A 17486-nucleotide genomic window follows, 5' to 3' on the forward strand; every position below is an offset into this window, starting at 1 on the left:
TCCCTTCTACATCTTGTCTCTTACCTATCCTTTCATTCAATAAATTTAGTTCTTTCAATCATTGAGATGCAATATCACATGTGGGCATTACCCATCAATTCTCACCCATTAAGGCCTTCTGCTATTTGCACAACTTCTCCCAAGAGACAGCCCACGGTTTGCATTGGGACTGAGAGTAGTACTGAGGCAGGGTGCTGTGATGTGACCCGTCCAGCACCCTGCAGCCCCTCCCGCAAGCCACAGTCTGCCTGCACTACGTATTAAAGCACAGAGACCCAGCTTACATTACCGACTAAAATTAGGTATGTAATGAAAACAAAGATTTCATTTACAAACACATTTGCATGTTGATGGGGGAGCAATACAGAAAAGGCAAACCATAAGCAGATTAAAATTCAGCTCAAAGTGTTAGGATGGGGCCTTACAGATTGGCATAGTGATCTTTTACACTGCATGGAGTGGAAAACCTGTGCACTGGATGCCAGGTGCTGAAAGCCAATGCATGTGCAGTGTATACAAACATTTTTTTTTAAATCAAAAGCTGCTTGAAATGGCTGTGTTTATGGCCAACATTAGTTCAGGTTACCTACATGTTACCATAGAGATAAGTAGCAAACTTTAAAAATTCAGCATTCAAATTGGCTGCCGTAGTTCTGTAAAAAAGAAGTTTATTCATATCAGGCAGGATGTTCCGAAATAAACAAGTCAAGGGTTGTTTTCTCCCATATATTTTCAATAAATAAATTTAGTATCACAGATCAAGCACATACAGATTTAGGGTTGATTAAAATAAAAAATAATTTATACAGTCTTCACAGCGCAGGGAAGAAAACCACTTTAACCAGCAGTTTCACCAACAGCTGATACCTATACAATAATGTACAGGCACAGGTACCACAGGGTTAACACTGTAATGAGAATTTTCTGGCAAGTCCATGGAGGAAGCCAAGGTATGGGAAGGGATAATTCTATTAAAAGCAGCTCTTTTTATTCCCCAATTTTAGTGGTCAATAGAACAACTCCACCACCGTACTGGTTTATCCTCCTTCCTTCATGTGCAATCAGTCTTTGTGCAAATCTCTTCAGCCCTTCTTGCTCCAGCCTGTGTGCTAGCTCATCCCCTGGGGGTGAGGCTACTGCTCCCAGGATCTTCACCCCCGGGCCCGGCGTTCTTTGCCAGTGATGAGAAAGAACGCTGGGGAATGTCCAAAGTCTAATGCAAGTGTCCATGTCATGCCAGCCTTACATAAGACAACAGCTCTTGGCCTTCTCTTTCTTGAAGGTTGAAGAAATAATTTCAGAGCGGCTGGGTATGTTTAACAGTCTCTTGGATAAGCTTCGGACAGGGCTTCTGCGGTTCGGAGGAGAGGGTTTGGATAGACACACTGAAGATGCTGAACGGAATATGCTGTGTACGCTTTTTTCTGACGTGAAGGCTGAACACTCAAGATAGCTCTCTGCTCCTAATTGCTTGGCTGCAGCACAACCCTGGAATTAAAAAGAAAAGCTAAAATTAGACTTTAAGGATGGCATATATAGCTAGTCAGGCATTTATTTAGCCAACCTATATGCATAGCAAGTATCATCCTAGGATTAAGAGGGTTTAACACTTTTATTAAGTTAACATTAAAATATGGATAAAAATACGTAAAAACTCAGTAGACAGCACACTGCCAACATCATGACTATGAATATGCATTTTATTTATCAGTGCTTTTTTAAGTTTAGACAGCTGCTTATACAGCCTACTAGATACAATATAACAGAATTGAGGGGGACAAAAGAGAAGGCTAAATAAATGATGTTTATGAGCAGTTATACAAGCCGTAAGAAATCCAAAGCAATCATGTGTGCACAGGAACGCCAATTACAAGCAGATTGATCAGTGAGTTTTATTCTTTGGATTCAAAGAAGCAACTAACATTTCTGCCTAGGCTTCTGTATACTTCCTCTTCCATTGGAACTGGAAAAGCCCCTTTCACATGACCATTCTGATCAGGTCTGCCTGTCAGTTTTTCAGGCAGACCTAATTGGATGGTCCATTCATCCCAATGGACTGGCAGGTGTAAATGGACTTGTGTCTGTTTACATCCACCTACCTCTGATCTGATCCAGTCCATTAAATCAGAAGACACATCCTTTGTTGAGCAAATCAGATATGCCCTGTGTGAAAGGGGCCGTATGGTCACTCATTGCAGGATGTGTAATTGCCTTTCGTTACTGCTTTACCATTATGTTTGCATTATTATACATGTGGAAATGTAACATGGGGAGAATTAGTCTGCAGATGCTATAAGAGCAGGGTGGTGTATTTTATAGCTCTAGACTACACAAATTAGCCATATCTATTTGAATGTGTACATAAAGATCACTTTGAAGTGAAACTATCAATATCAAAAACAGCAGGCATGCATTGCATACTTAAATGTACACTAACCTGTTCATAAGACACAGGTGCCTGTTTCTGGTTTGACAACTCCATGATTGTGCTAAGGTCAGTTCGTAGGTCAGTTTTGCAGCCAATCAGAAGTATTCTAGTGCTGGGGCAGTAGTCCACGACTTCAGTTTTCCACTGCAAGTAAGGAAAAGCCATCATTAGTCAAGGTAAATACAGCAGTAGGGTAGCATTCCTGTCAAAAGCCATCATTAGTCTAGGTAAATACAGCAGTAGGGTAGCATTCCTGTCATAAATATTTTTAACGTCATTTGATTGCAGAATACATATTGTACTATTACGATCATTTGAATAGTTGCCTAGTAGTTACACATTTACTATTTCCAAGCATATAGGGGGATTAGCTTAAGCATTGCAAGTTCTTACAAGAAACAGGGTGGACATCACAAGAGCCATTCAGTTCAGCCTCGGAGCAGGTTTTTAAAGAGCACAGGTCACCCGCTTCTGCCAAGAGCAGAGATAGCATCAGCAACATAGGCCTGGGCCTTGAGGACAGATCTGACCCCACTCATGAATGCCTTTTTCCTACTCCATGCACCAGTGATGGCACTAGAATGATGGGTTTAATAGCTGAAAGGAACATTAACCACTTCCTGTCCGGACACTTTTACCCCCTTCCTGTCCAGGGCAATTTTCAGCTTTCAGCGCTATCACACTTTGAATGACAATTGCGCGGTCATGCAATACTGTACCCATATGAATTTTTTACCATTTTTTTGAGACAGATAAAGCTTTATTTTGGTGGTATTTATTCACCGCTGGGATTTTTATTTTTTTTACTATGTAAATGAAAAAGTCCAAAAATTTTGAAAAAAAGTGTTTTTTTTAATAAAATTTTGCAAATAAATAATATTTCATCCTAAATCTTGGCCAAAATTTATTCCGTTATTTTTTTAGTAAAAAAAAAAAATCAAAATTAGTTTATAACCAAACATTATAATTTTTAAACATTTTTTTTTACATTTTTATTTTATTTTTTTTTATATTATTTTTTATTTTTATTTTTTATTTTTACATACTGTCACCCTAGCAGTACAGTGTCACCATGGTGACACTGTACTACTTGTGGGGGGTGATGAAGATTTTTTTTTTTTTTTTTACACTGATTGCTTTTACACCCATATAGGATGTAAAAGCAATCATTTCTCTTTCTCTCTGTCTGCATTCTTGCAGTCATTGAGAAATACTGAGTGAGCTGTGATTGGTCACAGCTTGTCACATGGTACAAGGCTGTTGTGAATAGCCTTGTACCATGTGACCTCTGTGATCATTCACAGATTTCACACGTAGTAAGCAATGATGTCACAAGTGACATCTTGTTTACTACTTTGCATGTGATCACTGATTCGCCAATCAGTGATCACATGACCGGGACCTCGTACAGAGGTCCCGTCCGACGATCGGTGTTTCACTGTGTCCGGGGGACACAGCGGACACCGGATCGCGGTGGTGCGCGCTCCTAGGGAGCGCGCACAGCTAGAAAAGGCGGGTGCCGTTTAGGAACGGCAACCCGACCTTGGACTGCCACCGCCCTGCCGTTTATAAACAGCAGGCGGACGGCAAGAGGTTAAAGCTAGTACAGTGTGAGAGCTATATGTATACGAGTTAATGATGAGTTTTGTAGAGACACTGCTTTTTTGATAAGGAAATAAGAATACTATTGAGAGAAGTCGGTCTTAGGGCCATTCACACAAAGGTTATCGTAACACATGGTAAAATGGGTATATGTAAAGTTTCAGAATACTGCATCTTTTGCAAGACAGACAGCAGATGCAATACCACACAGAGCCTGGAAATGTATAATATTTGTGAATATGTTGATGCATTGCATTTCACACTGAAATGCTGCCATAGCCTGAAACATTATAAAGAAAAATGCCTGTCATCCTCTATGTCAGGTGTCTCAAACTGGTGGCTCTCCAGCTGTTGCAAAACTACAAGTCCCATCATGCCTCTGCCTTTGGGAGTCATGCTTGTATCTGTCAATCTTGCAATGCCTCATGGGACTTGTAGTTCTTAGACTGTAAGCTCCAAGCAGCAGGGCCCACCTAACCCCCTTGCATTGAACTGTATTGTCTCCCGTTATGTTGTAAAGCGCTGAGCAAACTGTTGGCGCTTTATAAATCCTGTATAATAATAACAGTTTTGCAACAGCTGGAGGGCCACCAGTTTGACACCCGTGCTCTATGTACTATTTAAAGATTGTGGCAGAGGCCAGCTCTGGGGTTTGACAAAATCTGTATCATCCAACTAAATTATAAGAACATTTGGGTCTTTATTAACCTGACTCTTGAAGGGTATATAAACCCCAACAAATTCAGAGATGTCCGGTGTCCTCTGCACATTTGCAGTTATCCCAAAAATCTATTTAATCATCCCAGTTCTTTTCTTGGTACTACAAGCCAGTGAGTGCCTATCCTTTGGAGATGGGCACAGCGAGATGAATTTAGTAGTTTTCCAAAAGAAAACGTGGCAGGGCTGATACCACTCAACTCAGTTATTAGCCGAGTGCCTGTCAGATCTACAGGTATTTTCTCTGAACTTATAGGATGTAAAAACACAGGGAAATATACATGTATTGCAGAAGCGTACTGCATTTTTTTTTTTTCATTTCCTTATATGCTTTAATAAGAAATCCAACACATGCAGTAGATATGAGTCTTTTCTAATGAATCATCTACACAGATTACACATGGGAGGGAAGAATGAACTTGCCTTCTTCAAAGCACTATCTAGGCTCTCTGGCCGGCTGACGTCAAAGCAGAGCAGTACTGCATCAGAGTCGCTGTAGCAGAGGGGCCGGACATTATCATAATATGGAGAACCTGTGAACAGATAAAAGACAAATGGTCAACAGGTGTGAAGGTCAGACAGATGCAAGTTTGCTACTATTCACACCGAACACAGGAGGAGAGATTAGAAGTGGATAATTTACACATAAATCAGCCCAACTTGTTGTCTGCCAACTTTCGGAAGTCACAGTGTGGTCTGAATATACAGAATTCTACCATATATCACTTCTTGGAGACAGACAAGGCATGGAGCGTTATGTCTCAATCGGAATTCTTCATTCAATGATCTGACTATAGACATTATATGCTATGGGCTACTGTGCTCAACTCTCCATTGTTCTTTGTTGCATTTACAAATAGTAATTAACCACAGAAATGTTAAGCAGGTGAGCAAACTTAAAACAAAATTAACTTTTGTCTTTAAAACAGTGTCTCTCAGCCTTTTCAACGCAGAGGAATCCCTAATATACTTTTCAGGTCTCGGGGAACCCTTACTTAAGCCAACTTTAGGTGGTTAATGGAAAAAAATCCCTTTGTGTTGGTGGTCAGTAGGAAGAATGCAACTATTACAGTGGTGGCCAGAATACCAACTGTACAGGCAGTTTATAAGGTAACTGGTGGCTTTGCCAAGTGGTGCAGGTCCTGGAACCATACAGGCACCATCAAATGAGAGGTCAATGAACCACAGCTCAAGGAACCCCTAGCAACCTCTGGAGAAACCCTGGCTAAGAATGGCTGCTTTAAAATGTGATGAAAGTCATAATTAGTGCTGTGATCAAAACCATGGCTTTAATACTTTCATTGTTCAGCTTCTACAGTACTTATTTTAGAAGCAGCTTCATGTATGACAGACTGAGCTCATTACAGCATTGTCACAGCTACAATAAAAGATTAACACTAGCTTCAGGGCAGGCATTCCAGCTCATCAGGGATCACATTGTTAATCGCCTTTTGCAAACACTGTCCGTACGGTTTTTGTTACATAATATTATCAGGCTTACTAAGGTAGTGCAATCAGCAACAGTATGCAACACACCCCATAGGAACAAAAGAAGTTTCACGTATCAGGAATCAGATTATAATAATACAGTATTTATAAAGCGCCAACAGTTGGCTCAGTGCTGTACATTATAATGGGAGACAGTACACGAGACAGCACAGTAACAATACAATACACGAGGGGTTCGAGGGCCCTGCTCCTTGGAGCTTATAATCTAGGAGGGAGGGGAGAGTGGTACAGGAGGAAATAGCTGTGGGGGATGGAGTGGTGGGAAGAGCGGAGATCGGCAATTAGGTGAGGGCAGGGTAGGCTTCTCTGAAGAGATGGGTTTTCAGGGTGCGCCTAAAGGTGAGGAGGGCAGGTAACAGTCTGATGGATTGGGGTAGTGAGTTCCAGAGGATGGGGGAAGCCCTGAAGATGGGCATGGGAGGAGGAGACCAGGGAACTAGAGAGGAGGTCTTGTGAGGAGCGGAGAATAACTGCCGAATGGTTTTTATGGGTTATTGTACTGGCTCTATGCCATTATATGATATGCATAGTTATGCAACATTAGTACCCCATGGAAAACTAATGACCTTCATTTATTGAATTGTTTGCAAGATATTCTCTTATAGCAGCCAATCAGCTTATTTCCTTTCATTCTAACAATGAAGTCTGGGAGGGCAAAATAAGATTTCTAAACACCAGCAGTTTTCCTTAAAATGTATTGAATAGGTCCACAACTATTATAGAAACAGAATGCTGCTGGTCTATTGCCACCATTAACCTTAAGTAAATTAAATAATCATGGTCTGAAAAACGATTTGGCCCACCACTGATTTGTTAGTAGATAGAAGCCCTATCCCTGTTATTGCACTTACATGGAAGCAAAGTGCTAAAGACTGTTAAAAGCTAAGTTATGGTAAAGGCTGGCTATGAACTGAAATCCCCAGTGATTAGCTCAACTTCAGGGACAAGTTAGCCACTCAAGCCCAGAACATGTGTTCTAGCACAGCAGCAATCTTTCCCCAAGGATGCCATTATCTGCTTTGTCCTTGTGTGACAACTCTTCCCTGTGCTAGAAGAGGTTTGGGATAGCATATCAATTTAACGGCATGAGTGTTCAAGCAGTGCGTACCACTGGAGAGCCAACGTGCACAGATGCCCTTTGAGTATTTAACAGCACCAAAGCAACTCACAAGTGGCTTATGAAAACCAAAAAAAAAAAACCCCCAATTTTTTTTTATTATATATATATATATATAAATATATATATATATATATATATATATATCTATATATATATCTATCTATCTATCTTTGAGATAAATATACACACACACATATATATATCAATTAAACACACACAGTGATGCGGTTCCTAGGGTACGAAGCCCGGACAGCACCCCGCAGGGCAAAGGAGCTGCAAGCCGTAAGCTTTCTCCGTTTCACCCTCCCCTTCAGATTTCAGCACAGAAGCTTCGTGCTTAGAATAGCAAATACCCCCTCCCTGACTAGAAGAACAGTTTCCATGGCAACAAGGCCAGACCAATCATGTTAGGGGACAGGAGGCTGCAGAATATCAAGACATTCAACAAAAAAATATGTACCAAAAGAAGGTAACGAGTTAAAGGTGTATCTATTGCGCACCGCATTGTGCCATTTCGTCCAGATATAAATCCCAGCTCCGAAAGTGCCAACGCTAGGCATGGGCGTAACGAGATTGCTTTAAAGGTCTAAGTGCCAAATTATCTTACATATCCCAAAAGCTATAAATATAATTCCTAAATCATTAAAAAAAAAGTCCCATCAGTGATCTACAAAAAAAATGACTACAAGATCACATTAGGACTTTTGTTTTGAATAGTTTTTACAAACAATGCACAGAGATCCTATGGCCATAGGATAAAATTGTTTATTAAGCTATTATATTTATCTATCGAGGGTCCAGGCTGGCTACCTGGCATGGGTGGTGCACTGCTCAAGGACTGGCTGATGCCTGCTGCATCCCTTCCCCTGGGGCTTTTTAGAAAACTGCGTAGCTGAATGTACAAGTCTGAGCTACACACTGGCTTGGAGATTTGCACCACCAATCTGCAGCATCTAGTAGACTGGCTATGCATAGCAAGCAGCCAGAGTGATCAATGTTAGCACTGCATCTCTGTAAAGGGCGACAATTTATTCTAATACATACAGAAAACCTTCAGCCAGGTATAGCAAGTCTATAATAAAGGAAATTATGTGCAGAGAGATGCAACGCACAGCAACGAATTAGAAAACCTCTCTGATTGTCTGTTAAAGCACTGAGAAGTGCTTATTATTTGTGACAAAAAAGGTTTAGTTTATATATACACTAACTTTATATCCAATTGCAGGCTTACTTAACGAAATGAAGCAAACAAAGCAGAAAGGCAGTTACTTTTATAGCAAAGTTAGGACTGTGAATTGTGAACTCTGTTGCTATTAAAAGGGATTGAAAACCCACGTTTTATTTCTTAAAAAAAACATGTTATACTTACCTGCTCTGTTCAATAGTTATACGCAGAGCTGCCCCAATCCTCTACGCAAATCTTCTGCCAGCACTCCTGGCTCCTCCCCCTACCAGGTGCCCCCAAAGCAAGCCATTTGCTAAGGGGGCACTTGTGCAGGCTCCCTCCTGAGATGGTTCTGTGTGTCCATAGATACAGTGCAGCTCAGCCCCGCCCCCCGATCCCTCCACACTGGCTGTGATTGACAGCAGCAGGAGCCATCGTCTGAGCCACTGAGTACGCAAAGAGATGCTGCTCTTGTGCACAGCACTGAATCAAGATCACACTCAGGTAAGTATAAGTAGGGGTCTGGGGGAGGGGGAACTGCACTCAGGTTTTTTCCTCTAGCCTTTAGAAACACTTTAAAAAAATGACTCCAGATTTTCAGCTTTAAAAGGTAATACAATCAGCAATTTAATGATCATTAGATGAGACAGTATATCAATTTATATTTATGACTACTCTTATATCTGGGATATGTGATAGAATGAGACATGTAAACGAATTGTGTTTGAAGAATTCCTTAGTGTGTGATGCATAGATTTGTTTGGAGGTCTGATTCCTTTAGTCTCTTCTCACTATAAACTATGGGTATACTGTCTCGTTGGGTGCCAAGTCCTACTCCATAAAACCCATAGTTTCCAAACACTAGAGTGAAGATCTCCAAATAGGCTGATACTGCTTTATGCAGTTTGGAAAAACTGTCTCTATAGGATTAGACTATATCTGCACTATACTATACCAGTAGTTCTTGATGTGTATCTGGCTATGAGATGTGAAGGAAAGATTTGCACTCTCCTGCCCACTGTCCTGAAATTAGGACTAATCATCTTATTTTTGGGATGTGATAGAATGAGATGTGAATAACGTCAGTTATAAACAATGATTGGAGACTAATGCTTAAGGGAGCCTTGTTAACGGATGAACTCAATGTAAATGGCTAAACACCAAAGATAGCCACATTGTATATGGAGGTTGTTGTACCTGCTAAAAAATTAGTTTCTGCCCTTCCAGTTTTGAGATTTACACAGCTCTACCACAGAGCACAGCTCAATTGGGCAAGGCAGGGAACCACTCTGCTGTGGTTGACACTTACAGGCCCTGTCTTTCTCACACCCCCACCCCTGCTTGTGATTTGACAGTGAAAGGAGAAGCAGCAGACTGAGGAGCTCATCTCTAACTCTTCTTTCCTCCTATCAGCATGTCGCTTCTTAGCACATGAGCACGGCAGAACACTCAATTGGCTCTGTGTTGCTTATGCCTCTTCCTGTCTGAACTATGCTGTACAGGGATTACAAGAGGCTGATACCAAATAAAATTCAGACTTTTAACTGAATTACAAAAAAACACCCATTTATGATATATCATGGACTACAGATCTTCATTAATCAGGTCATCTCTCTGCTGGGAGATCAGCTTTAACAGACAGCAGGCATGTCCCCAAAGATATTGTTGGGCTGTTTAATTCAACACAAGTAGTTCTTGAACACCCAGGGAAAGTGTGGGTATTATAGGGGCATTAGTGGGACACATACTTCAAATGCATATATGCCAGTTTGGCCAGAAATTGGAAATTTCTCTGTGGCCTTGTTAATGCATAGGGATCTATAGATAAGGAAAGTTCCAAGATTTCACCGATCCAAAAAAAACATCAAAAATTGGAAACCCTTAATCAGTGTCTGATAAATTGGGGACACTATTTTTTTTTCAAACTGTCATTTCAGTACTGAATCTTAAAGGTTGCAGTAATTACAGGTCATATTTCAGAAAATGTGACGGATAAGGCCCAATGAATCATGTTATCAGAGGTCCCCAGAGAATGGCGAAAAAAAAAAAATCTATACCTATCAGATAACCCGGTCTCTTACTTTTTATTAGTCACAAGCATGTGTAATATAAAACTTTAGTTAGCACACAATGGTTTTGCTGCACTCAGGTTTTCTACTTTAATGCAAAGAATTCATTAAGGTAAAAACCTTTAGCTGTTGGAACCATTTTAAATGGCAAAAGGCTCAATTCACAAAGGTAAAAACACCAGTGACAATTAAAAAAGTGAGTTATTTCTAGCCAAGTCAAATGAAAATTAAAAACAAATCACACTGCTAAAAATGAAGCTCCTTATTCCTCTGTTAGAGTTTGGAGTTAGTTTTTTCAGCTTTCTGAACAAAAAAAAAAAGGGCATTTTTAAAGTGGAAAAACATGAAATCATTAGAATCTACTAGTGAGCCATAAAACAGGATGTGGGAAGAAAGAGTAATTAGATTTGTGTTTTAAAAGCAGCTTTGAGAAAGGAATGAGATATTTACACTGCTAATTAACAGTTGTAACAACAAGTCCCTTTTAAGAGTGGAAATCTGTTCTAGGTGTTGACCACCAGTGTCTCATCTCACTTCTCCCTAAGGGCAGTTTCAGGCCTGAAAGACCGGCTAAACAGCACCCAGCAGGAAACACAATAAACCTTTGATTACAACTTTTCTTCTGTTATTAAAACAATTGAAAAGGAATGTTAAAAAGCTTCAGTTTATCCCAAGCCTACAATTGTCTAACGGCATTTTCCCACCCTCTGTCTCTAACTGTGCTGAAAGGTTTGTATATGAACAGCACATATAAAGCAGGAAAAGAAATGACAGACTACTTATGTAAGATTGCCAACATGTCTGGGCCAAATCCCCCTTACAAAAAGGACAGTACAATTACAGGTCTTCTATCATTAAAGCATCAATATTAAGCAGCACTTTTGGTATTTCCCATTCTGTATTTGTAGCGAGTTCATCTTATTGTCTTACATGATCAGCAGTTTGGGACAGAGATGCTTCAAATGGATTCATTAACAGGCTTGATGAGTGCAGAAAGACAATTGTTTAATCGCAGATGTCTTCCCTTAATAGGATTCCTAAAGCTCTTTCAATAATTTAATTTGTGATTTGGGTGAAATGGACATTAAGACTAAAAGTATTAATTTACATCCTTATTAATATGAAATATCTTGGTGCTATTCTAAATATTCGAGGTGTGAATGGGCTACCAGAATTACATTACTATATTAGCAATATCTGTAGGGACTACAAAAGGTTACATTCATAGAAACGGCTGAACAGTGCTGGTCTATGGTTCAGTGAAAACTAGGCATTCACATACAAGTTTTCAAAAGATATTACTTAGTGAGGACCATGTGATCAGGCCTAGCCAGGTCCATACTAGGGTTGATTTACTAATACTGGAGAGTTCAAAATCTGGTGCAACACTGCACAGAAACCAATCAGCCTTCAGGTTTTAGCCCTGGTTCACACTGATGCGGTGCAGAATTTGCAGCGTTTTCTATATGAATTCTGCACCGCATCAGAATCGCACCACATTCATACGAACTGCTGCATGTTAAGTTAACATCACCCCGAAAGCGGTCCACAAAACGTGGCGTGATGTGCAGAATCGGATCGCATAGGTGTGAATACCCATGCGATCTGATTGTAGTACCAAAAAAAAGGGTCCTGCACCTTTTTGGTCCGGTGTGATTAGAGCCATATATAATGTATGGCTCCAATCAGACCGCACACAAATCGCATGTGATTTGCACAGGAATGCAGTGCGGTTCCTGTGTGAATCACATGCAATACACGGCACATATGTGAATCTGGTCTTATTGTCAAAGTTTAATTGAACAAGCTGAAGTTAGAAGCTGATTGGCTACAATGGAAATCTGCACCAGATTTTGCAATCTCCAGTTTTAGTAAATCAACCTTTGTATGTCAATTGTCAAACCAAACAAGGACTGTACCACATACACCGAGTGGAGTCTAGTCTGTTACATTTCAATACAGTACCATACAATAAACAACTACATGCCATCAATATAGGAAATGCGATCCCTATGAAAGAGACCTGGGCTTGGTCAATTGCTATTTTGAGAAACCAGAGAGATTTTTTGAAGTTATCTCAATACTTACAACCAACTTCCTATTTCAGAATCTTACAAAGCACACTAGTCACAAATCATTGATTATAGAGGACAGGGGCATCACACAGTGAATATCTAGGAATCTCAACAAAGCATATTCTAGTGAAAAATGGTGGATTATAGAGTACAAGAAATAAAACCCCCAGTTAATCTTACTTGTAGCTATAAGGACTCTAGGAATCTTCCAGGACAGCAAGTCTACTCCAGGTTGCTGTCCAGAAGATGACATGGGAAAATTTACATTAGTCTTACTGGTAATGAGATTTCTAGAAATTTTTCTGGACTGTAACCTGAAGAAGGCTTGCTTTCCTTGAAGATAACTAGGGAAAAGTGACATATCTTGGGATTTCTGGAGGTATGCCTACTTGAGCTTATGACTGCATATGAAAGCAAAACCTATAGATTGAAGCACAATTTTGGAGCCTATATATTAATTACAATTGTTATACCATCCAAGGTTATGCCTTGTAATGTTATGCAATAAGGCTGTTTGTTACAAGCTATACATGCTTTTTATGATGGGCTATGCAACTGCTCAACATATTATCATCACGTTTTTAACTGGTCAAATAAAGTTGTATCTTTTATACTTTTGAGTAATTTTATTTTGGTGTGGTGCCTCACAAAGCCCCAATAGCTTTTCTCAGTTAGGGTGCTCATGTCTTCAAATGTAAAACCTAGACAGTCATTATGGTTAGTGTTTAAGGCCCTGGATAGGACACCAATATACACTTTAAATTCAATATGGGCAACTAATTTCATTACATAGTCATATTATGATAAGCCCTGTACCATAGTCCAGCCCACACTTGTGTGCAAAACTTAAGTTTGATGGGCAGTAATATTCCTAAGCACTCAAGTTCTTTGTTCAGTTTAGCTTGAGCATTATCCTAATATGGTTCATTGAAACCTGTGAGCAGCAGTACTGCTATGTGCTAAGCTATTTACAGAATGCAGTACAACACATCTGATTAGGAACCAACTCAATTACTTCGCATTGCACTCAAAACAGCCTGATGACGGTGGAGTTAGATGGCCCTTTAAAAGTTAGAACTTACTTGCATAAGTTTTAAATATTAATAGCAAAAGGCATGCGTCAGTAAATGGCTCAATTTTATGAAGGGTCAAAGCATTTCAATGGAACTCCCATAGGCCCAAAGGCACTCCCACCTTTATGACTTGGCCATCATTGCCAGAAAGGCAGCCTAGGCCTGCCACTGTTCTTAATTGTCTAGCAGAGACCCTTCAAAGAAATGTCTCAGGCTGCAATACAGTGACAATGAATATTATTCATACGTCTGCATGAATCTGCGAATAGCCCTGAATCAATTTTCAGCATTTTAGACCCATCTATGGTTTGGATGTAGTACCACGGTCTAATACCTGCATTATTTTAGGTACACCTATTGTCTTTCCATCCAGAATGCAGCACAAAAGAAATTCCCCAACAGCCCTCCCCCTGAATGAGCAAATGGTTATTACTTAGACAGGATCACTTAAATGGCAATCTGCAGGAGAAGGTTGTATTTAGTTGGGATGTGAGCAGTTTTATTGAAGTTTATCAAAAGAGGTCTTATTGATCCTTCCAAAATGCATACCTGATGTGTCCCATAGGCTGAGCTCCACACGGTGTTCTTCTGTCTCCAGGCTAGCTGTGTAGTTTTCAAACACTGTAGGTACATAGGTCTAGAAACAAGAGACATACATATATAGCTTAAGACAACACTGCAGCCAACAGATGCTTTAATGCAACATTACATTGCTAGGACATTATTGTAGCCAACAAAAGCACAGGGGGGCTGACACCTACGCAACACACAGTGGAACTGCGGGCAACACGGCTCACTGACACCACTGCAGCCAACGCAAGCACACGTGTCTCAATGGCACCACTGCAACATACAGATATCGATACGCAAGGCAAATGCACCACACAATAAGACAATCCAGACAGGCAAGACAAAGGAGAAAAATCAGAGTCAGACTAAGGAAAGGAAAGCCCAGTCTTTTAGCACAGCCAACAATATCATACACAATGGTATACTGCTGAACTACAATGGTGTCCCACCTAGAAAGCAGTTAATAAAATTCTGCCTTGAATGTATCATGAGATCATCTTAAGATCTCTGCAAACATTCCCAAGGACGGGTGAACAATGCAACACAGCTATAAACCACTGGAATGCAGTACAATAAAAATAAATAAATCAAACAAAAACACTTTCTTAAAAACAAAGTTATTGACAAAATAGCACAAGCCTAAACGTTATAAATGAATCCTAAACTGATAATTACAGGGCTAACCAACATCAAAAACCTAACAATAAAGAAAATGACCCTTTACTTTCACACCTTCACTGTAAATGATTTACTATATATTCTAGATTAACATTGAACAAATAATAATACAGTGAACAGTTTTAATACTTATTCACTTTGTGTGTATATATATATATATATATATATATATATATATAAAATCTTTAATAATTTGAACCAATTTAAGATATGTTTACACTATAGGCCGATATATTCCATGTACTTATATTCATTAATGTGACACTTCTTTGTGCACTTGATCAAGCTGGGATATAAATCAATTCCTTTATATATAATAAATGCAGACAGCACTAAGGCTTCTTTCCCAGTGCCCAGGGTAATGATGTTTAATGTGCTCAGTACAGGATGTAGCCAGTGCCATGGCAGTAATGCCAGTCCAGGGAGATTGGAGGTGTCCCTAATGGAATCTGATATTTCACCAATATCCTGGTTTCATACTGGGCAGGAAGATGGAAAGGGAGGGAATCAGACACTGATACACAACAATAGATCACCAATATTCTGGGATCGTACTGGGCAAGGCAGGGGTTAGTCATCTCCTGGTTGGGAGCAGACACTGCAATAGATCAATATCCAAGGATTGTGGTGGGAAAGGGGTATCAGACACTGATTTACCCAAAATGCCAATATCCAGGTACAGACTGGGCAGAGGGTAGGAGGACGAATGGTTTTCCCAGGGGGAGCAGACACTGATACACCCCAGTAGATCACTAATACCCTGGGATCCTGCTGTGTGGGGGAATCAGAGGTCTCCCAGCTGGGGACAGGTACCGCAATAGAGCAACATCAAAGGATCATTCATGCTGGGCAGGGGGATCAGACACTAATATCCCCCCCCTAATAGATCTCTAACGTCCAGGAATTAGCCTGGACAGGGGGTTCAGAAACTGATCCCCCCGTAGATCTCTAATATCCAGGGATCAGTCTGGGCAAGATGATCAGACACTGAAACCCCCCAGCAGATCTCTAGTATCCAGAGATCAGTCTGGGCAAGGGGATCAATCACCAATACACCCCAACAGATCTCTAATAACCAGAGATCAGGCGGGTCACTTGTGTCCCCAGTGGGACCAGACACTGATATATAACTAATATACTGTGATCCATATCCCCAGTGGGATCAGACACTGATACATCCCAGATCACTAATATCCTGGGACCAGGCTCAGCAGGTGGGTCACTTGTGTCCCCAGTAAGATCAGACACTGATATATGATCACTAATATCCTGGGATCCCAGTAGGATCAGACAATGATATATATTCACCAATATCCTGATGATCATTAATATTCTGGGATCCCAGTGTGATCAGACACCGATATATGATCACTAATATCCTGCGATCCCAGTGTGATCGGACACTGAAATATGATCACTAATATCCTGGGATCCTAGTGTGATCAGGCATCGATAATGATAACTAATATCCTGAGATCCCAGTGTGATCGGACACTGATAATGATAACTATTATCCTGAGATCCCAGTGTGATCGGACACTGATAATGATAACTAATATCCTGAGATCCCAGTGTGATCGGACACTGATAATGATAACTATTATCCTGAGATCCCAGTGTGATCGGACACTGATAATGATAACTAATATCCTGAGATCCCAGTGTGATCGGACACCGATACATGATCACTAATATCCTGAGATCCCAGTGTGATCGGACACTGATAATGATAACTAATATCCTGAGATCCCAGTGTGATCGGACACCGATACATGATCACTAATATCCTGAGATCCCAGTGTGATCGGACACTAATACATTATCACGATTAGTGTCCCCGGTAGGATCAGACCCCCCCCCCCCCCCATCTTCCTGGGAAGGATCCCGGTCACAGCCCAGTGCACAGACATCCCAGCTATGCGGGCACTGAGGTTACCGCTCCGCCAATACAAAGGCCATGCGGCTGTCACTCACCTCGGGGTAACAATCCTTGGCCAGGACCTGTAACATGGCCGTCTTCCCGCAATGCACATCCCCCACCAGGACCAGTTTGCACCGGACTACAGCGGGTTGAGGGTTCCTTCTCTCCTTCATAGTGATGGATGATGTCCGTACAACGAGCACACTGCGATCACTTCTACTACTCTTCTCCGTATAACACACAGCCCGATCACTCACAGCAACGACTACAGCGGAGCAGCCAGGCTGCCGTCTATATACAGAGCTCTGCGCCAATCACTAGGCGAGAGCTCAGTGGCCCCGGGCCAATAGGCGGCAATTTCTGAGAGACGCCCCGCCCCCTGTGTTCTCTGCCTGGAAGAGTGATAGCCTGCAGACAGAGTCCCTGGAAGAGGGAGCCATGTGTATTGTTATGGGATGTGTGCAGAGGTGGGGGAGCCGGTGTCAGGGGCCACTCTGATCACATTCTACCTGGGAAGAGGGATGATCAGCACAAGGGACTGCTAAATGCCTGGCCTGAC

General features: G+C 41.0%; 1 protein-coding gene across 2 annotated transcripts; it reads right to left on the reverse strand.

The window, feature by feature from the left end:
* Nucleotides 1–651: 651 nt before the first annotated feature.
* On the reverse strand, nt 652–17208 carry RND1 (Rho family GTPase 1). Of its 2 annotated transcripts, XM_089679392.1 has the most exons (6): nt 16981–17207; nt 14520–14601; nt 14308–14395; nt 5171–5280; nt 2438–2572; nt 652–1488 (listed from the first exon to the last, which is right to left on the reverse strand). In XM_089679392.1, the coding sequence occupies exons 1-6, from the start codon at nt 17037–17039 to the stop codon at nt 1243–1245; spliced, it is 720 nt and encodes a 239-aa protein (XP_089535518.1). In that variant the 5' UTR covers nt 17040–17207; the 3' UTR covers nt 652–1242. The 2 variants fall into 2 exon arrangements, with proteins under 2 accessions (XP_089535518.1, XP_089535524.1); XM_089679398.1 differs by lacking the exon at nt 14520–14601 and having other exon boundaries at nt 16981–17208.
* Nucleotides 17209–17486: the final 278 nt, after the last annotated feature.

This window comes from Staurois parvus, unplaced genomic scaffold (assembly GCF_062004578.1).
Source record: "Staurois parvus isolate SC_StPar_1 unplaced genomic scaffold, SC_StPar_1.0 ptg000017l, whole genome shotgun sequence".
Lineage (NCBI taxonomy): Eukaryota > Metazoa > Chordata > Amphibia > Anura > Ranidae > Staurois > Staurois parvus.

Coding starts and splice junctions, on each gene's coding strand:
- RND1 (XM_089679392.1), bottom strand. CDS start 17,039: ATGTGCATTGCGGGAAGACGGCCATGTTACAGGTCCTGGCCAAGGATT. Junction 14,602..16,980: donor CCAAGGATTGTTACCCCGAG/GTGAGTGACAGC, acceptor TGTATGTTGCAG/TGGTGCCATTGAGACACGTG. Junction 1,489..2,437: donor CACCTGTGTCTTATGAACAG/GTTAGTGTACAT, acceptor TTTTAATTCCAG/GGTTGTGCTGCAGCCAAGCA.